This window comes from Achroia grisella, unplaced genomic scaffold (assembly GCF_030625045.1).
Source record: "Achroia grisella isolate CSIRO2021 unplaced genomic scaffold, CSIRO_AGI_Agris_v1 utg204, whole genome shotgun sequence".
In the NCBI taxonomy this organism is placed as follows: Eukaryota; Metazoa; Arthropoda; class Insecta; order Lepidoptera; family Pyralidae; genus Achroia; species Achroia grisella.
The window spans coordinates 2,264,887-2,288,478 of record NW_026712703.1 but is presented as its reverse complement, the minus strand read 5'-3'; the positions used below and the strand labels follow the sequence as shown (position 1 = coordinate 2,288,478).

Below are 23,592 nucleotides of genomic sequence, written 5' to 3'. Positions count from 1 at the left end.
TTAGTATATTTCAGTTTACTTTGATTTTTTTTGGTTCGGTTTTTCCCTTTTTAGGGAAAGGCAAAAGGACTCAGCCCATACAGCCATAGTTTACTTTGATCAACTTTGGCCTTTTTTATGACGTAATCATACGTCTTTAACGTCATGTCATAAACTTTTGTTTTGGTTTGGTTATTATATTGCATAAAAAAGCGCGAAACACTAATGTTATATAGGCTCAGTAAACGCATATTTGTAATTAGTTATTTATACTCAATTAATAGTATTTCTTAACAATTGTCGATTGTTTCAATCATTATTATTATATATAAACAGTTTTTAAAAGTTATAGAATAAAAAAGTTTTCACATATAATTGAAAATAATTTAGTTCTGATGTGGTATAAATTTACATCGATTGAGTTCTTGTTTGCTAATTAATATAGATTTTTATAAAAGGTATTTAGAAATGACTATACAAGAATTGAACATAAGACATATAACAAAATTAATTTCTTCTCTCTTGGAACAAGTTACATGTCTGGAATGGTACGTACCTGAATTACCTTAAGAAATATACGCTATCCCTATTCTGAGGTAAAGTTAAGCTGATCAATAATGATTATAACATTACTTAAAGATTTATAGTGGAGAATGTTATTATTACTGTCCACATACTCCTCCCTAGAAACAATTGGTTAAGCCCTGATATGTGCTGTATAAATGACCTATGTCCCCCAACTTATTCATTAAAACCCTGTTAGCATTCACAATTGATGCAGATAAGAGCACCATTCCAAATCCATAGTCATCCATAAGATTATAGACTCAAAAACATACTTAATGTAGTACAGTACATTGTAATAACCTATGCACATATTTTTACATTATATATATAGAATGAATATAAAAATGGAGTTAGTACACAATTATAATAAAATTTTTGATATTCTATGTGAAAATGTATATGTCACATCATGTGTAATTTTTTGTAGTTGCTTATCAGATCTCTGGTACTTGTGTTTATAAATGAGAGTAATTATGAAATCTTTGAACTAAAGTTATGTGTATAACTAGATTCTATCTACTTACCCTGTAAGGGAGTATGCTGATTCTGGAATTGGTAGTGTATATCTTATCATGTTTGTATAGTGATGTTGTAAAGGCCAGCTGTTGACAACAGCATTAGAATATGTAAAAAAAGTGGCTTAGATGTTTACTCTATATCTAAAGGTCCCTTACTAATATGTATCTCTTTGAAACAAAGTATTTTAGTTGCAGATACTATATAGCTCCAGAAACTGCCAAATGTGGACATACATTTTGTCACACATGTTGGAGAAAACAAAGAACCTGCCCTAGTTGTGCAGCTCCATTGGAAAAAAGAGCTTTAAGACTTAACATACCAGTCCAGAATAAAACTGACCATATACATACCCTCATTGAAACCTTTGAAAAAAATTTCAATATTAAGTGTAAGTAAATAATTATAACAATTTTGTTCAATTATATGCTTTTGATACAAAATTTGGAGACTTACAGTTTGAAATTAATATTGTACTTTATTATGCCTTTACAGTAAATGAATTTCTACTTAATGTACAAGATAATGAACTGCATTCTGAACATGATCCCACAAAAAATGTAAAGAATTGGTTAGAGAATTCTGAAAATCACTTTTCAGCACCCTTGCCTAGTTCGGAAAATTTGACTCAAGATGTGATATTGGTGGAACAATTAACAAGTAAAGTTCAAATTCATACAGATACAAAAAGAACTGTTTCTCCTAAAAAAGTAATTCATAAACAACAACCACAAGATGATTGGGAAAAAATTGAAATGGTGTCTGTAACAAATGAAAATATAAACAAATTCAACAAGAATAATCCTTCAGAAGAATATACTCTCCATGATAAAAACAATACAATGGTTAACCCACGTAGAAGTTCTAGGAAAAGAGACTTTAAAAATAATGAGCCTGACTCAAGAAATCATGATATATCAAGGGATAAAAACAGTTCGAAAAATTCAAGTGTTGAAACAGAAATTAAATCTAATAAGAATAAGAAAAATTGGGGCAATGTTAAAAAAATGCGCAAAGAATTCAGTAAGTTAAATAAACAGAATAGAAATAAATTAAATGTATCAATAGAAATGTGTAGAAAAGGTCAAGCAAGTATAAAGAGAAAGCCAGAAACAACTACAAATTCAGATTCCAAAAATTATGATCACATAATTGAAGACACTACTACTAATTTAATCAATAAAGTGGAAACAGCTTCACTAGCACATACCGTTTCAGGAAAAACTGTTAACACTCATGACAGCAATTTTGAAAAAAATATACAACCAGAAAAAAAGGAATCACCTATTGATACATCTAATATTATAGAAACTGAAAAAAAGCATCATAACAATTATAATAAAATAAAACAATCCTCTGAAAAGTCACAAGTTGATGTAGCAGAGAGACATCAAAAAATGACTTTTGTAAAAAAAAGTTCTTTACAACCCAGACCAGTAGAAAATAATGTTCAAACAAGTAATTATGATATTCATTGCAATAGTAATGATAATATGGATGATATTGAGATTACAATTAAAATAGGCAATTCATTAACAAATATTTTTATAAAGAAAAAGAAAAATAATTCTGATTATAGTTTACATACCGATAAAGAAGTTCAAACAACATTAGGTCCCCACACTTTATCTAAGAATATATCATGTAATAATATGGATTTTAATGATATAGGAGATAACAAAAAAAGCAAGGATGCGTCTGTTGTAAGTGAAAAAATGCATTGTAACATAGCGAGTAACAATTCTAATATAGATAATAATATGAAAAAATCTCTTTCTGTTAAAAGAAATACTGCATCAGCTGATACGAAAACTGCCCCAGTCGAAATTACTGAAAGTGTAGAAAAAGAATTGTGTAACATTATGGAATGTGAAGCAACTGATTCATGTCCTGAAAAACAAAATTTGAACAATATGAAACCTGTGTATTTTTCAACCAATGTGATAACAAATACAAAGGAAGATGATGTAAATGAATTAGATATATTTGATAGCAATTCTGTAAAAGAAGCCAATGTGCAGTTATTAAAAAATACAAAACATACAACTTCAGAAATATTGATGCCTACAATAAAAAGCAATAAAATGCAAAAAGGTACTGATAAAAGAGGCAGAGAGATAAATGATGATTTACCTAGCAGCAAAAAAATAAAATTGACAGATAAAAATGATGTTAATACACAAGAGAATAATGAAATTCATAGTGAAGTCATGAATTATGACATAATCATGGGTCAAGTATTCTCCAGTATAGATGCAGATATTAGGGACACTCAAAAAAGTAAAAACATGATCAAAAATGATCACCATAATAAAACTGGAACAACTATAATTTCTTTATCCGAAGATCAACAGAAAGAGCTTGAAACATCTGGACATAAGGTTACATTGAATAATGAAAACAACAGTGAAAATGTGTTTTCGTATCTGGACAAAGAAAATGATTTTAAGCGACTAAATGACCTTGAAATTCAAGTAAGTGTAGTGTGTATAATATTGTATAATAACCTGACCCCCATTTTATTTATCCTGTGGAAAAATCTTCAAAAAACTATACCACTGTCAGAGGTGCGCCAAGGGGGTGTATAATATTCTTACCCACTAAAAGCCATCCAGACGGTGTACTTATGAACACCATTGCCGGTCGCAAGTTCGAGTTAGCATACTATTGAAAATCCGGCAGCGTTAGCCTACCCTATAGATGGAGTATGGGAGGCTTCTAATCCTTCCACTGACCAATTTCCTTTATTCTTTTTATCACATTCTTTTTGTCCTTTTATCACTATCCTTTCCAATTTTCAAAATATATTTAGCCTACGGAGATCCTTGGGGGAGGCCTTTGTTCAGCAGTGGACGTCTTCCGAGCTGAAATTATTACGCCTACGACAATTGAATTTGGAAAGATGGAATAGATAATTTGTTGTACACTAAACTAGTGTATTTTTTAGCACAGTTAGTAGTTATGCAATGTTAATATGTTGCAGGTTCCCAGCTCTACTCAACAACATATAGAGGACTTACTAACTCCGGGATTGTGTCAAAATTTAGCATCCACACATGAAGTTGAAAATGAGGAAAAAGAATTATGTACACCTCTACTGGACATTGAAATTGATGATTCTGATAAAAGTATTGTAGAAGAAACACCTCAAAAGTGAGCTACTTAAATGAACACTATAATCATTATACATAATTAAGTAAACCATTTTTGCATCAAATAGTAGGTAGTGTATGCACAGAAACAATTGTTGTTTTTATAAAGAATATTGTATAATACAATGTTTAATATTTATAAATGATTACTAATAAATATTCTGGTAGGAATAACTAATATGATAATTCATAGAATATATTGCACATCTATCTGCCATAAAAAAATACTTGTATTACATTCACAACTTGCTTTTATAGTTTCCAAATACTTTTCTCCATGAAAATGTATTTAAACACAGATATTTTAATACGAGTATTATTAAATGAATAACATTGTAAATTGCTGACAGAGCAATTATACAATCAGTGTTAAATATAAAAAACGAAGAACTAAATTATTAAGTTAATTTATCAAATTTATTATTGATCCCTCATTAGTAAGAATGTTGTGATTGGTGTATGATTATGTCATTGCTCTACTTGTAAATTTTATTATATTGTAAAATTTAAATATATGTCATAGATGTAAGAGCTATAGATTGAGTTCATACAAAACAACATCTAGAGATAAATTAATGAACTGTTTCAGGACGGTATCCTTTACAAGGCCTAAGAATAAAAATGAGTCAAGAAATGATGAAGCAGAGAAGATAGTTAAAAGTAAAAACAAACATTCATCTGATTCTGAAGGACGGCTGATTGAAAGTATTATTAATATCTCTGATACAGTGCCAAAATCTACAAAAGGCACTAAAGATTTAACTGTTATTGCAGCTCTTCCAAGGAAAAATACATTGGAAACACCAGTTACAATTAATAGATTTGTTGATCACATAAAACACAAGTCTACTCCTATAGCAAGAAAATCACTTCATTTTGATACAGACAATATTGATGATATAGACCAGACATTATGTCCAACAACTGAACCAATAGTGAAAACTACCCAAGAAAAAGAATTTTTGTGTAAGGCTTTTGAAGAATCTCCTCAATCGCCGATAAGAATGCCATTGATATCAAGAAATATTAAAAATAATAATATGAATAACTGCTTGGCTGGATCATGCCTGAACCCTGTGGAGCTTACTAAAGTGAAACTGTTGTGTCGTCAATATAATTGGCAATATACAGATAAATATACTAAAGATTTGACTCATTTGGTTGTTGGAGTTGATGATGAAAATAGGTCACAAAGGTATGATAATATTTTTTGCGGCAATATTAATAATACTTATAGAGCGTGGCGTAGTGGTTTACTAACCCGACTTTTAAAAGCCAAAAGTTTGAGTATAAAGTATAAATCTGGCCGGCGTAAAAAAACTGTGTCAATTTATATTTCTGACTACTCTCTGGTCAAGGAAACAATGATAACAAAACCAAAAATTAATCCGTGAGACAACGGTAGGCTCGTCCCCCATGTCTCCTAGCTCTTTTCATTGAGCTCTGCATCACATACACTTACCTGCAAAAGGCAGTTTAATTATATTTTGTTTGCAATTGCATGATCGTCACAGAATGACTTGATTCAAATGGTTAACAGCGTTGTTAAAATGCTGCAAAAGTATAGATTGGAGAGTGGTTGATCACACCAACTGAATTCTAGGACTTCAAATTTATTAAAGCACATACAAATTCTCACTGTAATAAATGTGTACACCTACTTACTTAATTGACGATAAAATTAGAATATGTGTAATATACTTGATATTATGCATTTGTGTAGAAAAATGCTAAACCGTTGCAAGTGTTAATTATTTATGACATTATTTTAATAATTACAGATCAGTTAAATACATGTGCGCATTGGCGGCATCCAAATGGATTGTTTCATTCGAATGGGTTCAGAATTGTTTAAAAAGTAATCAAATTGTAAAAGAGGTATGTGTTATTCAACTACTATTTATTATTACTAAACAATTTTTTTTTATTATTACTGGCCTCCGTTTTTATAGTAAATATATAAAACTATGACGATTTCTTTGGAATCTATACATATAAATAAAATCGGAGTGTCTGTTTGTAATATTGAAATTACCATTTTTACTACATGTATATGAATACGGTACATACACCAAAATAATATTTTTTACAATTTTTGTCTGTCTGTTTGTTCCGGATAATCTCAGAAATGGCTGGACCGATTTTGGCGGGACCTTTTTGGCAGGTAGCTGATGTAATAAGGAGTAACTTAGGCTACTTTTATTTTAGAAAAATAAAGTTAAATTTCACGCGGAAAATGTCGAGGGTACAGCTAGTTAAATAAATAAATTACAGTGCATGTAACATGACTATGTGCGAAATATAAGTGAAATATGATGTGCCTGTTTACCAATATAATTAATTTCAAACATAATTTTGTATGCCAGTCTTAATAAAATGATGGTATACAAGCTAATATGTATACCTTGTATTAAAAATTAAAATTAAAATTAAAAATTAAAAAAGCCTTTTTATTTCTTGCTTATTACAAATTTATGGTGTTAGTAACTTAGAAATATATATTTATCACTATTTGTTAATTTATATTCAAGTATTTTTATTATTATTATTATTTACTATATGTATTTATTATTATTAATCTATTTGTTACTAATATCACAGATAACATAATATTACATACAGATACCCCATCCCATACAAGAAAATGGTTCCTTCCTAACTCGGGCTATTCTTCGGGCTATTTTATTTCGCCACCGTAGCCGCTAGATGTCGCTAGATCTGAAGCAGTTCGGATTACTAGTGGGTGCTTAGTAACAAAGCATGAAAATAGATGGCAGTCAATTCAGTCTACATGACATCTGTTTTGCAAAGATATGTATATAATAGATATGTAGGTAACTGTATCGTGTACCTCATTAGGGACGATTCAAGATTCAATGTAAATGTGTAGGTATAATATCGTTAGCCGACACTCTGCAGATATGGATTATGTGCCAATGTATATACCTATTATGTTATGGTTTATTTTACATTCCATGCCTATTTTTTTGATATGTTGTAACGCGTCTGCGCTATACGTATAGCCCGATTTTGATACTTTTATACTCGTACGTATCAAAATCGGGCTATATGATTTTTTATTTCAATCGTTATGTGTAAGAGACTGGTTTTAGCTACAATTAATTTACTGGTATATACCTCATGTATTCTACGATGTACCCCTCTTTTCCCTAATGAGAATTCCGCTATATCTTATATATAAATTTTGTATCACAGTGTTAGGTGCCATATTTCTCCCACATTTTGATGAAATTTGATATGTATACTTGCCAGGTCTGAGGTAGGGTTGTTATCTATTTTTTATACCCCTAAGTCATAGGGGTGGCCTACCCCGAAAAAATATTTTTTTGTATTATGGACAATTTTTTATTTATTTATAATGTTACATTGAAAATACATACACGCCTAAATTTTCACCCGTCTTTCACCAACCCCTATTTTTAATAGCGATATTCTTACAAATATTATAAATGCTAAAGTAACTCAGTCTGTCTGTTTGTCTCGCTTTCACGCCAAAACTACTGAACTGATTTAATTGAAATTTGGTAGACAGATAATGTAGACCTTGAGAAAGGCTACTTTTTAATGCGAAAAAGTATTGAAAGGGGAAATGAAAGGCTATATGAGGATATCGTAATTTTTCAAGTCAGATCTTGTAAGATTAAGTGAACAGGGTTGGTCTAGGTTTTTCATTATTAGAAATGTGTAACGGGGTAACACGTTATTTAGTGCGAAATTGTGTATATTACAATAAAATTTAACGAGAAAATATTATAATGATGTCACTGGGACACTCATTGCCTTACTACTATATCGTCCGTTAGTCGCGAACTTTCTGGAAACACGAGAGGCGCGCTCCTATTGGTTAGTAGATGAGGTAGACGAGTCTCACGGCGCCGCAGCGTAAGTACTTACTACATATACATACGTAGTATACATATGGGTGTTACAAATGTTTTTATTACGAGTAATATTACTCTGTTATCTAAGCAAGTAATGTGTGCTTATTTTGAACTTGATAACATTCTGAATTACTCGTATATCTTTCAATATCTTTAGCGGTATAAACCAGGTTATGTACTACTACTAGTATTGTTAGTGAGGGATAAAGTTGATGAACAAAAATAAAACAATATTCGTATTAAAAATATATTCATCTAATATTTTTGGCATTATTTTTAAGTTTCTTCCAAATACAAGGGGTCTGACATGGGGTGTTATGTACCTACATTAAAAGATACTTTTTGAAATGTATGAAATGTATGTACCTACATTAAAAGATAATTTTTGAAATGTATGAAAGAAATGTATGTACCTACATTAAAATATAATTTTTGAAATGTATGAGATGTATGAAAGAAATGTATGTACCTACATAAAAAGTTCATTTTTGAAATGTATGAAATGTATGAAAGAAATGTACGTACCTACATTAGAAGATAATTTTTGACATGTATGAAATGTATGTACCTACATAAAAAGTTCATTTTTGAAATGTATGAAATGTATGAAAGAAATGTATGTACCTACATTAAAAGATAATTTTTGACATGTATGAAATGTATGTACCTACATTAAAATATATTTTTTTAAATGTATGAGATGTATGAAAGAAATGTATGTACCTACATAAAAGTTTCATTTTTGAAATGTATGAAATGTATGAAAGTAATGTATGTACCTACATTAAAAGATAATTTTTGACATGTATGAAATGTATGTACCTACATTAAAATATAATTTTTGAAATGTATGAGATGTATGAAAGAAATGTATGTACCTACAAGTTCATTTTTGAAATGTATGAAATGTATGAAAGAAATGTATGTATGTACCTACATTAGAAGATAATTTTTGACATGTATGAAATGTATGTACCTACATAAAAAGTTCATTTTTGAAATGTATGAAATGTATGAAAGAAATGTGTGTACCTACATTAAAAGATAATTTTTGACATGTATGAAATGTATGAAAGAAATGTATGTACCTACATTAAAACATAATTTTTGAAATGTATGCACCGTATAATAACAATACACGTTAAACATCATACCACAGAGTCATACGCAAGTTAAAAACAAACTGCTATGATATATTAATGAGAAAGGAAAATCAACTTTATGGTATTCGAGTTAGGGTCGATTTCTCTCTTTTTTTTAAATACTATTTTAATCTTACCAGTTGCCAGTATTCGAAGACAGCTACGATTCGTACTCGATATTTTAAATTATTATGTAATCGATTATTCAGTACAAATGTAAATAACCAACGACACTAATAATGTACTACTATATTCCGTTCTTTGAAACGGAACACTGCTATAATACATAATAATGAAAATTTACTGTTCACAACGACTCATTAAAAGCATCATCGAATAATGCGCTGTAATAAAATCCTGTTATCGATTATTAAAAAAAATCGATAATACATGTATTTATTTTTAATATGACAACACTTCATACATAAGTATTATTGGAAATAGTATTACTTGCTTGTTCGGCTATTTTTAATTTACTTAAAAAAAATTTATATGTTTAATTTACAATAATAATATATTAAGTGCTTATTATTGGAAAATTTAAAAAAGACATTTAATTAGGCCGATACAAATGACGACAATGCCATCTATGAAAGCATTTTGAAAACATTGAGCCCCATATTAGCACTGATTAAAGTGTAATTAAGTACTGGAAAATAACAAAATGAGTAAATATATGAAAATTACTTTTCTAAACGCATTATTTCATTTTAACATGTATATATAACTTTTTAAAAATTGATTAAACATTTTTGAAAACACAGTTTTGTTTTTTAAAACGTTTGCAAAACTATGAAGAATTCCATCGATACCAATCACGCCATCTATACGCAACTCTGAACACTAATCATGGCTACTTCCTCATTGAGTGCCACTGCTAATATGTATTTATATATTTACATATATTTAGTTATCAAGAACCCCATTTTGGGTAAAGGCCTCCTCCAAAGATGTCCATTTGTCTCTGTTTTGTGCTACTAATGTCCAGTTTGAGCCAGCTACTCGTTTGATATCATCCTCCCAGCGAGTCAAAGGTCTTCCTTTACTTCTCTTGCCTGGTGGTCCGCTCCACAAAGTTACTTGCGTTGTCCATCTCTGATCTGTTACTCTCGCGATATGTCCTGCCCATTTCCATTTGAGCTTCTTTGCATAACTCTTAGCATTAATTGCTTTAGTTATCCCTCTAATCCTGGTGTGTCTTATTTTGTCTAATTTTTTAATATTAAGCATGCTTCTCTCTAGTCCTCTTTGACATACGTTGATTCTATTTGTAGCTTTAAAAAAAATTTCCATGTTTGACATCCATACGTCAAGCATGGTAAGAGACTGCAATTCATAACTTTTGTTTTTATAGCTATTGGCATATTACTTTTAAAAATTTCTTTAAGGCTCCAATATTTGTTCCATGTTTGTTGTATTCTTCTTTCTATTTCTAGTGTGTTGTTGTTTCTGTCAAAACTTATTCTTTTTCCGAGGTATACATATTTTTCTACATATTCCAGTGGCTCTCCATTAATTATAATGGGTACTTTAAAGCTGTTTGTCATTACCTTAGTTTTAGTGAGGTTCATTTCCAGTCCCACCTTAATACTAGCACTATGTAAAGATTCTATCATGAACTGCATCTGGCAACCCGACTCTGAAAGTAATACCAGGTCATCTGCAAACCTAAGGTGGCTTAAATATCTTCCTTTAATATATATTCCTGACTTATTCCAATCTATCTTACCCATAGTGGATTCTAGGATGGCTATGAATAATTTTGGAGAGAGGGGATCTCCCTGCCTTACTCCTCTTGTTATGGGAAAGGTTGGGCCTAGGCTTTCGAGTTTAATTCTTCCTGTATTGTTGTTGTATATACTTTTGATAGCATTTATATACACTTCTTCAACTCCTTGTTGGTTTAAGCTTTCCCATATACTTGTGTGTGTTACCGAATCAAATGCTTTTTGGTAATCAATAAAAGTGATATATAGAGATCCATGTTTTTCTTGATATTTTTCCATTATTAAGTCGATTGTGTGAATGTGATCAACTGTGGAAAACCCTTTCTGAAGCCTGCCTGTTCTACCGGTTGTTTTGCTTCTATCATAGCGCTTATTCTTTTATTTAAGATAGTAGAGAAAAGTTTGTAAAGACTGGGTAGCAAGCTAATCGGCCTATAATTACCAATATCCTTTGGATCTCCTTTCTTGTAAATTAGTATGATGTTTGCTTCCGACCATTGGGATGGCGTTTCAGCTTTTTGAAGAATCAAATTAAACAATTCACTTAATGGTGCTGCTAGTATCGTGTTCGCGAATTTTAGTGCTTCATTTGGTATGTTGTCGGCTCCAGAGCTTTTTTCTAGTTTTAAACTCTTTATTGCATCCATAATTTCATTTTCATTTATCAGTTTAATATTGTTACAGTAGTTGCTTTCGATTTTTCTCTTTAATATTTTAGTTGTTTGCTTGCTGTCACTGTATAAATTTGTATAGAATTCTGTTGCAATGTTGACAATATCACTCCGTTTACATAAATCTTTTCCTAGGCTTCTTAATCCTTCTATCCATGATTTATTTGTTTTAAGTTCTTTGTAAGCCTTTTTTGAACTTCCGCTATATTGTAGGTGCCTCTCTATTGTATCTTGCCTATATTTTGCATAATCTCTCCTTATATATCTATTAACTAGCTTGTATAAAGCTGAAAGTTCATTTTTCATAGAGCGTGTTTTGTTTTTTCTAATTTGTAGTTCTTTCCTTCCTATAGCTTGTATACCATCATTTTATTAAGTACCTAGGCGAATAAGATGGTATTCACCATTTTTACGGAATAATTTTATAACATAACACAATACACAGCGCCATCTAGATCACATTAATGAAAGTTTTTGTCTCTTTTTAAAATATATAAAAAAGTAATATATCAATTCCCAGATTCATACAAGTCATGAAAACATATATTTGTAGGGTACAAATATCGAATCCCTAACCATATGTGAGGGCACAATCATGGCGTCAGATATTGTACTATGACTAAAATGTAGTAAAATCTCTGACTCCATGTTATAAAGTTGAATCGCTACCCTAACACACTCATCAATTATGTTGTCTGCCCATAATTATCTTGTTCTTCTCTAAATAAGACTTGTTTTAGTCTGTGCATTGCATTATTCATGTGCAGGAACAATACGAAGCTCTGGACGGCACTGGGGAACCTGGGCCTAAGCGTTCCCGACTTGCGAAGAAGAAGTTATTTGAAGGCATTATATTTTATTGCATGCCGCCATTTAGCATACTGGATGTTAACACGCTAAAGGTAAATTTATTATCTTAATAAATTCTCAAACTAAAATTATTAACACGAAAAAGTACCGTATTCTACCATAATTCAAAATAAAGTTATATACAGCTATGTCTATACCAGTACGCTTTTATGCTCATCTTTCGCCTTCCTCCTGACGCATGACTGAAAACCATAGCGTTGTAACCGTTTCCATAACAGCGTATACCGGTATCGCACGGTAATCCGTCAGCGCTGATTTCACGTACGATATTACAGACATTATAGTAAATGGCTTAAAATATAATCAAAACATTGAATTTTATAAAATTGAGCCTATCTAAATATGTAGAGAGTGGATTTAGACATTTGTGTCAAAACTTTAAAAAGGATGTCATCTTTGATATGTACATTTCTAAGCAGTCAGCTCTAAATGTTTAAATAATTAGTTTTTCTTCTTATATTAAGCTTTACCTTGCACTTAGCAGCTAATATGCCGCACGGATAGCTGAAGTTGCTGAACCATAATAGTTGGTGCCTATCCGAGAATTCCGAAATGTTGATGCATTAAATACAAGAAAAAAATAGCTTATATATTATTCTGGTCTATAACCTATATTACTGTATAAGTTTCATCAAAATCCGTTCAGTAGTTTTTATGTAAAAGAGTAACAAAGTGTAAGTATTTTCGCCTTTATAATATTATTAAGATTAAGATGTATATTAGTTTTTATTTCAATTATGATAAGGTTTTGCATCATCATCATATTTTTAGGTTACTTACAATATGTTTAGCCAGTATTGTATTACGGCTGAAATTAAAACAGATGAATATGAAAACGCAATTAAAAGCCATAAGATATGGATCTTATGTAGTAGATTAACCATGGATATGCAAACATGATTATGCTTTCGCATGTTTATATATTTATCAAGCAGTCATATAATATGTCTATTTAACAAAAATGGCTATTATCTGTGTTTATTTATTTATTTCCGTATCATGTTAATAAATTACATAAACTAGGGTTGTAATGTATTAATATACAACATCATGGGCTCAGAGTGGGGTAGCAGTAGGAATGTAAGACTCAACATTACTCTATATGAAAACAATGTAGCCTTACCTCGTTTGTTAACGAAAGATATCGTTTATTTAGTGGTCTTTACACGCATATACATTTTGGACATTACGGCATTGTGTATCTTAAGAAGGGTGTATTAAAGTCTATTAAGGGATGACAACGCACACGTCACCCCGGTTGTAGGTTCCATAGGCTATGGTAACCGTTTACTAAGAACGGGGCCGTACGCTTGTTTGCTGCCCTTATGGTATAAAAAATATATAATTATTGTAGGATATATTGGAAGCAGCAGGAGGACGAGTGGTGAACGAAGCAAAAGCTGTTAGAGTGACTGGCAATACACCAGCTTTGCTATTGGCCGAACCAGAGAACACACAGGAAAATAAATTTATATGTAAGCGTTATATTTTGTCTGTTTTTCCGTTTATTTCTTCAAGCAATATATTCTGTTACGGTTTTCACTATAATTTCTTCCAGAAGGTTTAAAACTCTAACTCAAAATAATTTATTCACATAACGACCTTTCGGCCTCTTGTGAACATTTTATTTTTTATCACTGTCACTAAGCAGTTTGACTAGCTGATTTATGAATATTATAGTGCGGAAGGGAAATGACTAGGAAGATTTTTTTGAAGACCTTTACCCCCCGGCCGTACTTTAACCACATGTTTTATCTGCTAACTATATAACTGCAGGAACGTTGCACATTTATAATTACAACTCCAATCTAATCTACTTAGTTTATATTACATATCACTGATAGTACGGTCACGTGCAGTAATATGTAAACACTTACTTTTATCACGGTTAATACAGACATATATCATGCAGAGTTTATTAACTAGTTCCAATAAAAGGTTAATGCGATAACATACATTATGTTTACATATTTTACAAGAGTGTACCTACATACCAAATCACAGAGTTCTGAAATCTGATTTGGACTTTGTATCGAGTCCACAGTTCTGGAACTCACATTTTATTTCTTTGTTGCAGACTTAGCGATGGAATTGAATATTGTACCGGTGAATCATGAATGGGCCTTGAACTCTCTGGGGAGTTACACTCTGAATTCCATACACGAACTATTGTTGTGTCCGGCCGCGCTATTACCCGCAGCGACCGCGTGTTGGCCAGCTGATCTCGTGTCTCAAGATTGTGATTGATATATAAAAACAAATACATATATTATTATAATAATATTTTTAATATAAGACTTTATGTCACACTTTTATATTTCATTTTAGATAATTAGTTGATATGCCTATATTTTAATCAAAGCAACTTTTTAGTAAAGGACTAACTTGGGAGTATGTTATGATTAAAAAAAAGAACACATTCGGAATTAGCACAGGTATCGAGGGTAGCTTTTGTATTGAGTGCATTAAAGTAATATAAATAAATAAATGCCTATAGCCTTTTAGACACATATTTATTATATATACATATTTTAGATATATAGTGTACCCATCTGGTAATGTTAAGGTAAGTAGTATCTCGAAGCACACGATGTTATAAAAGTATTTTAGGTGGTATTTTACTCATACTTTCAACATTAGTCAAATAAAGAATTTCACCTCTTTTGTTTAGACAGCACGCATCGAGTTACGAGTATTGCCTTCGTTTCGTTGAGAGCTCACTTAGATGATTGTGGTGTGAATTATGGAATAGTGCACCTATCAGCGCCTACAATGTGCGTTGGCGGTGCACCAATAAAGGATGAAGTCAGTTGGCCCAAATATATATAAATACTATACTACGAACATCATATCGCCTTATGGAAACCATAGTTGTAAGGTGTCTTTTACGCATGGCGATTCCTGAGGAGTTAAGTGCCATACCTCCATACAATGTTATCCTATCTATTATATATAGTGATAGACACACGCATGCACGCAACTATAACTTGAAAGTAAAGTTCTTGTTCTCATACTAAAACCAATTTAGCATATTCATTCTCATTTTCACACCGAAATTGTCAATAATAATGTAAAATTGTAACTACTATCGAATAAATATGCTATCTATTCTCAATTCCTTTAAATATTACAAAATACACGGCTTTGAAATGTTTAATTAATAAAATAGGTGTCCTAGATAAATTATTGTTTAATCAGATAAATGTACATAATAATATATAATATTATTTTTTTTATTTAGGCCCGTTATTATAATAATTAAAACATTGACAGCCTCGGTGGTCTAGTGGCACCGCTTTACTATCCGATGGTCGTGGGTTCGATTCCTCGCACGGTACAAACATTTGTATTCATAAGTATGATTGTTTGTATCGGTCTGGGTGTTTTTTATGCATAATATGTATTTATTTAAAAAAAATGTATCCATGTATTTATATCAGTTGTCTAGTACCACAAATACAAGCTCTGCTTAGCTTGCGACTAGATGGCGCTGTGTGAATTGTCCTGAGATATATAGATATATTATTTAAGCTATTATCGTCCTACTGTTGGGCACGGGCGTTATAAGAGAATTTAGTCTACTATTTACAGAGGTAGACTTTGTACAAAGCAAAGGTACCTCTGTCTCACTTATTTTACCCGTCAAGCACTTTGCTTTGTACGACGTGTTTCTATTAGGGAGTGATATAAAGTAAAGGAATTACACCAAGGGCAGCACAAGTAACAAGCTGTGCGGCTTTTATGCAGCGCCATAACTGGTGAAATGGTGCTGCGTAACTTCATTAAATTTCCGTACGTAGTTATAAAATAAGAGTAATCGCGTTAGTATTCTACTGCAACTTCAGCATCAACAGCTTCCCTGCTAAGCTAAGCTCGTAGCTGTTATAGTCCAGGTCTTCTCGCTCTGGTCAAGGTGACTTATACCACTCTGCCTACTGAAGGAAGTGCGATGATACACGCGCTCTCCTTTTTCGGGTCCTAGGGGCGGTGTTAGCGATCTGCATCCTCTACTTCAGAGTCTACGGTGCCCAAATAAGAGAGTTGAAGAAAGCACTCTCATATTTTCTAGACCGCATCCTTTTATACTCGCAGAAGAATGGCAATTCCACGACCTATCCCTGCTTACCATCTCCGAAGTAAATTCGGCAAGATGAGGAAGTCCCCCACATCCGTGATCAAGGTACAACGTTCCTACTGCGATTAACAACTTGCCTAGACGCCAAGGCCGGATATATGAATCTGCAGAAATGTATTGATTAATGCTAATTTACTGATTATAACTACTTATCCCTATTTCGCTTTATAATAAATTATCATAATCTTGATTGACTAGCGCATATACGTGATACACATATCTGCACTTGCTTACGTTTTAACGGAAACTTATCATATAGTAAACATAGATATAAATAGCTATATTATTATAATCGGCTTATGTATTTACCTTAATGATTTAAATCTGTAGTTAAATGTCCCAACATTGATAGATATAATCGATTATAAATTCTTATTCGTAATACCTACATTTAAAGAATCTATGCAGTAGCAGAGTTGCAAATCTCTTGGGCGAAATATATCTACCTACAAATTCAAAACTGTTGTGATCTACGGAAGATCGTGCTCGTCTAGAGTTCTATACCGAAGTATTGAATGATCCCACGGATCGTATAATTTATACATTATTGAAGTACGGATCGTGATAAATTTTGAACTTGTAGCCAATATTTAAATGAAGGTCAATATTTATCTCATCAGTACTATCTGCAGCGGGGATGAGATGACGAGCCATAAGCACATAGATAAAATTGTGTAATATAAATAATCCATAATAAAATGCAATGCAATGTTAAACCCGATTTTTATTCATTTAAGTGGGTTTTCTCATTAAAGATATTCTTTGAGTAAACAGGAGTCCTTTTTTTGAATGCTTCCAAACATACGTCGAGCGTCCGAAAATAATGTTCATCCATACTAATATAACAAAGTCAACATTGTTTCTTACCTTTATACGGCTTTCACAGCTCTTGAGGGCAATTCAGATGTGTATAATTTTCTCTCTTGACCAATTTTTGAACCGTAGCTTTCATTAATCAACTCAACTCCAAATATACTTTAACCCGAAAATATTATTACATTCTCAACCTTCCGATGAGACATTGGCTAATGCAATACAAAGAATATTTCATAAATGCAATGTATTTATGAAATTCATAATGTACAACTAAGTCAAATATAACAAAAGTAACGATTGCATTTCTTTAATTAAACAATTAAACTTCTTCTTTCTTTAATAAAGTATCTATATCAATACAGGATTAAAAGGTGTGTAAAAAAATTGCTAAAGGCTTAACTAAATGTATAGTTTCAGGTACCTACCTGATAGCTTAAAATACCTTCCTGATAGCTTAAAAGTTGCAAAAATTACTCCTACCTTTAAATACAAAATCATCATCTAATATTAGTCCTCCCAGTTATGTCCTAAATTTGAAAGAACACTAGAAATATAAACGACTCGAAACTTGAAAATGAAAATACACTCTTTGACCAAAATTATACGGGATATACGAGTATTGACCTAAAAAAGCTTTTGATACCGTGAGTCATGAAATACTCCTAAATAATCAGAAAGGCTAACGAATAATAGGAATTGCATATATTATCTTTAAAAAGTGAAAAGGATCGAAAATTTATCGTAACTTACGGAATCCCACAAAGTTCTATTTTGAGATCTCTGTTATTCTTAATATATAGGTATGACATTGCTCTAGAAGGCGATATTACATTGTATACTGATGATACAAGTTTATTCTATTTTGATCACTCGATAGATATTATTATGGTTGCACAAGACGATAAACCTGTTAAACAAACGGTAAACAACTGAATAGTTTTCTAATTATTAATGTATCGAAAACAAACTATAATAGTTGTAAATAACTAAAAAAGAAAGAAAATAATTTTAACATTTATAATAATATCCTTGGACAATTCACACAGCGCCACCTGTCACATACCCATTGTATTATGGGTTATTTAGTTACTAGACAACTGATAAATATAGTACATATAAAACTTATCTCTGTAAAAAATATATTATGTACTATGTATAAACACCCAGATTAATACAAAGAATCATACTCATGAATACAAATGCGAGAAATCGAACCTGTGACCATCGGAAGTAAAGCAGTGTCCTAAACTACTAGACCAGTGAGGCCGTCAGACTTAAAAAAAATACATAATTGATTGTGAAAAATATTTTGGCCTTCTTCGTGATAGCACTCTTACATGCAAACCAGTTTGAATGCTGAAAAGGTTAAGTCTAAATTAACTCGTCTTACTGGAACACACATACCTATAACCCAATGTCTTTCTCAGAAAGTGCGTAATTATGTTTCACTTGTTAAACTCACATTGATTAAAAACTTGGCACAAAATAATTATTTGCAATACCAGGCCTATTTTATAATAACTACCTTACATATAGTCATAACATATATAATAAAACGAAATTATTGAATGTCACATAGACTTAAAAATATCACACTAGCTTATTAAAACACTGTATAACAACAAATTTAATCACTAAAATTTATACTGTCTTTCAAATTATCAATTTTCAATTAAATACAATGTGTTATATGACAAACGGATAAAGTCGCACTTTCTTTCCTATTAGGTAGCTCTTGGAACTATTATAGAATATTGTACTTACTTCATAAACGGGCTACACACGTACGATACTAAATTCTCACACTACGAAAAATCAATCCAAATTTCTCCACATACGAGACGATCCAGACGCTCCTTACCGGTTATCCGATATTTAGGATTATTTTACAATTAGTGTCGTATGTAGACCGTTTTACTTGTATAGCTTCTTATACTCGTAAGTGTACGTATATATATTATATTACGAGTATAAGAATATATATCTACTATACCTTATACATTACCTTTGTTGTTTTACTAGTTTGTATGACTTATCAATTATACGAATATTTATTCGAAGTACTTTTTGCCAGTGACACTAAATTTAATTTCGATGACTTTATTAATTACACGGATAGGACTAAATAAACGATAATGTTTTTGTTTTTACTAATCTCTATCCGGTACTGGATATGATTGGTATTATCGCGCAAATTATGCGATGCGCAGAAACTTAGCACATACCGTTGTATGTGTAATAACTGCTGACAACATAAAAATTATAATAATTTCTTATAAAATCCGGTATTATAATCGGTAAACTGGTTGTTTCCCAGTTGAAGTAGTTTGGGACATTGTCAACTATCTACGTTGCGATGAGTGCACAATACTTGCCCATATTTCGCTGAAATATTAGATTAACATGGCAGAAAGAAACTACTGGCTCACAGATTAAGTTTTTGTTTATAACACAGGGGACAAACGAGCATGCGGCTCACCTGATGGTAAATGGTTACCGCCGCCCATGAGTACCCGCAACACCATGGGAATTGCAAGTACGTTGTCGGCCTTTTAAAAAGGAATAAGCTCTTTTCTTGAAGGTTTTAATATTGTATCGGTTCGGAAATACCATTGCAGGAAGGTGATTTTTTATATCTATAATAAAAAAAAATTATATATAAATAAAAAAAAGGTGATTCCACGTTGTTTTCTTAACTTTGTAAGTTGGTTTCTTATTATACTATACATATATATGTGGGTACTTATAGACATTTATGGATTGCCTTCTATGATGATAATCAAATAATAAACAAAGCAACTACGATGATTTATATTATTTGAATAATTAATTATTAAAATTATATTAAATTTAATAATAAAAATGCAATATTTGGTCTATTGTTTACTACTACTTTCTCCTTTTCGCGGAAACAGACTAATATTTTTCCGATCTTTCCTTATATAGTCTAGTCTGCGTCTAGTAATGCGGCTGTACCTATACTAGGTACAGCCGCATTAAATATAATTTTGTGAAAATTTCATTCTTCTTCTTACGTGAAACCGTAACACACAAACAGACATCGACTTTCGTTCTCGTCAGGATTTTACCATTTTGTTACATGAGAAAATTTATCTTCAAAAGATAATGAAGATTACTATTAAAAACAAATGACTTAAATATTATACAGAAAATTTACCATTTAAAGAATTAGCAGCAGGTAATTAATTTATGACATGATGACACAACCAGATAACCCCTTTATATTACGTATTACTGACGTTACGCCCAGCATCAGCAATCTATTTTAAATTATAACCACGTGTTACACAATAATTTTTTATCAATATGATTTTTTATAATATTATAATATAATTTTCTGTAAATATGAAGCTGCGACATCGTCCGAAGGAATCATCTGGTCAAATCTCTAAGAAACTAAATCGCTTTGGAACAAATTGGCAAGCGAATGATGGTTGGTTGCACCTATTCGCTATTGTTAAATGACCTAAGTTTAACAAGTTCCATTGTATACGTTTCCATTGTGTATGTAGTGGGACACAATTGACGAGATACATATCTCGTCAATTGTGTCCCACTGCTTCGTCCTATTGAAAAATTACGTCCGCTAAGATTACTTGGCTGGATATTCTAGATAGGTATTAGGCATTGAATTTATAACTTAATTTGTCTTAAACAAATACACTATATATATGGCCAATAGATGAATACAAATTAACTGTTAAATTTATTATAATCTTAAGTTCAATCATATTAGTGACTACATATATATTACTTACATATTATACGAAGAACAGACGAGTGTGGAATGATTTTTTCTTCAAACAAGAACATATACAACATATATTTTAAATGCAAATATGGTTTTGCTTGAATAAAATAAGATTTAATAAAGCATAAGTACCAATACTGTCTGACACGTGAACATAGTCTGCGTCACAATTTCCCTTTTATGCAACATTTTTCATTACAACTCGGCTCCTATTAGTCGTAGCGTGATGGTATGTAGTCTATAATATTCCTCAATAAATGGGCTATGTAACAGTAGTGTATTTGGAAACCTTTTTTTTGAAAAGCCTTTACAATTTTATTAAAATTCTTTTTAGTAGAGTAAGTTTTTTATTTGAAAGTTATAATTACATACATTTTATTGATTATAAAATTAGAAACAATATTTATGAATCTATAAAAATAATAATTTGTTGAAAATAAATTCTTGTAATAATAACAACGAAGAGTATTTGAATTTTGTGATAAATACATTTTGTAAATTATTTTTCACACCTCTGCCAACAACTATACTACTAACTATACTACTACTTAAATAAAATATTAAAATACAGTAAAACTGTATTTTAACAGTATATGACAACATTGTATGGACTACAAAATATATAAGCTATATAAGGACAATCATATAAGCAGTACCTACACGCATAGGTGCGTGTATGTAGGTACTGCTTATACGAATGCATTAATTATACTATATAAACTATCTATTATATTAATACTGTCGAAATCCTGTCCTTTTTTCCCTGTCGTTGTACGTCCTTTCCACGTCGTTATATCCGAAATAGTTATTTATATACTTAATTGAGTTTTTACCTTCATCTGTTTGTAACATGCTTCGTTGTATTAATTAATAATCATATACCTAATGTATCTATTTCGACGCCAATCCCAATAGGATTATAAGTGATAAAAATATTAATTTTCTATGGTTTTAGATAAAATCATTAATGTAGATACCGTAGATTTGTCTATCACTCACACATGTCGGCCGACGTTGTCACTGTGGATGAATGAATTCGGCACAGGTATACGGTGAAGTGTCCGGAGTGTAACGTGCGATAACAAACTTCGTTCCAAAAGTTTTACAAAATAATCGACTAAGATAACTTATCATTTGCACTCTGTAACCATATCCAAAACATGTGCATAACAATGTATGCATGATTGAGATTATTATATTAAACCCCCGAACTATAAAACAGAACTTGGTACTGGTGCTCAATATCTTAACACTACCGAATAGTTAAAATTATTGGTGTATTCCTAGGTAAAATCATATGCTTCAAATTTAGTACCTAACCAGGCCAAAAGGATGTCGCCATAAAAAGGCGACAGATATTACAATAAATTAAAAAATATATGTATTACCACAAATTGTCTACGTAGTTACGGTAAAAAATAAATTGGGACTCACGCGCTGAGGTGACCCACAGATAGCGAACTTTATTAAAAACTAGCTGCACTCGCGACATCATCCGCGTGGAAATTAATTTTATTTTTCTAATTTAAAAGATTTTTTCTAAAATAAAAGTAGCCTAAGTGACTTCATATTACATCAGCTACCTGCCAAAAAAAGTTGCGTCAATATCGGTCCAGGCATTTTAAGAGATTAGCCGGAACAAACAGACAGACAGACAAAATTGTATGAAATTTTATGTTGGTGTATTTATATTCATATGCACGTAGTAAAAAACGGTTATTTCAATATTACAAACAGACAATCCAATTTTATTTATATGTACTTATATATATATATCAAAAAACAGTCATTTGAAAAATAAATAATAAGTCAATATTTTTTTTGGAGTACTAAGTCTAAATAAAAACTAAAAGATTAGATCCTTTGTAAATGTCGTTTTTTTATCATGACAAAAATCAGGTAAATCCAAATATTTTTCCTCAATTAACATACATAGTACAATATTAATTTTATCAAAGTGTTAATCTCATGGAAATGTTTTTATTTCTATGTGTTAGTCTATTCGTCCATTTTACACTTCTTTATACTTGAACAGCACTACGAACATCATGTTAACATGTAACGCCCGTGACATCTCATGCATCGTCAAGACCACTGCCAGAAGTAAGGTGTCATGCTTCCGTAACGTTTAATGTTACTGACATATCTGACTCCTCTAAACGTCGCTAAAACGCAAGCAAAGCTAGTTACAGCATCTGAAATAATGTAGATGAGACGGAGGTAAAACGATTTTGCATATTCAAATTAAAAATCATAAAGAACTTTAAAAATATTTTTAAAAAATCTACGTAAGGTTTGAACTTTTTAGTCAGTTACGCAATACGTATTAATATTTTTTCCTAC

General features: G+C 31.2%; 1 protein-coding gene across 1 annotated transcript; it reads left to right on the top strand.

Moving 5' to 3' along the window:
• Positions 1-158: 158 nt before the first annotated feature.
• LOC131842011 (breast cancer type 1 susceptibility protein homolog) lies at positions 159-14,784 on the top strand. The gene is made up of 9 exons (XM_059190443.1): positions 159-527; positions 1,254-1,453; positions 1,558-3,536; positions 4,046-4,215; positions 4,804-5,409; positions 5,996-6,092; positions 12,424-12,558; positions 13,881-14,001; positions 14,604-14,784. Exons 1-9 carry the CDS (start codon positions 448-450, stop codon positions 14,771-14,773), a joined length of 3,558 nt encoding a protein of 1,185 aa, XP_059046426.1. The 5' UTR covers positions 159-447; the 3' UTR covers positions 14,774-14,784.
• Positions 14,785-23,592: the final 8,808 nt, after the last annotated feature.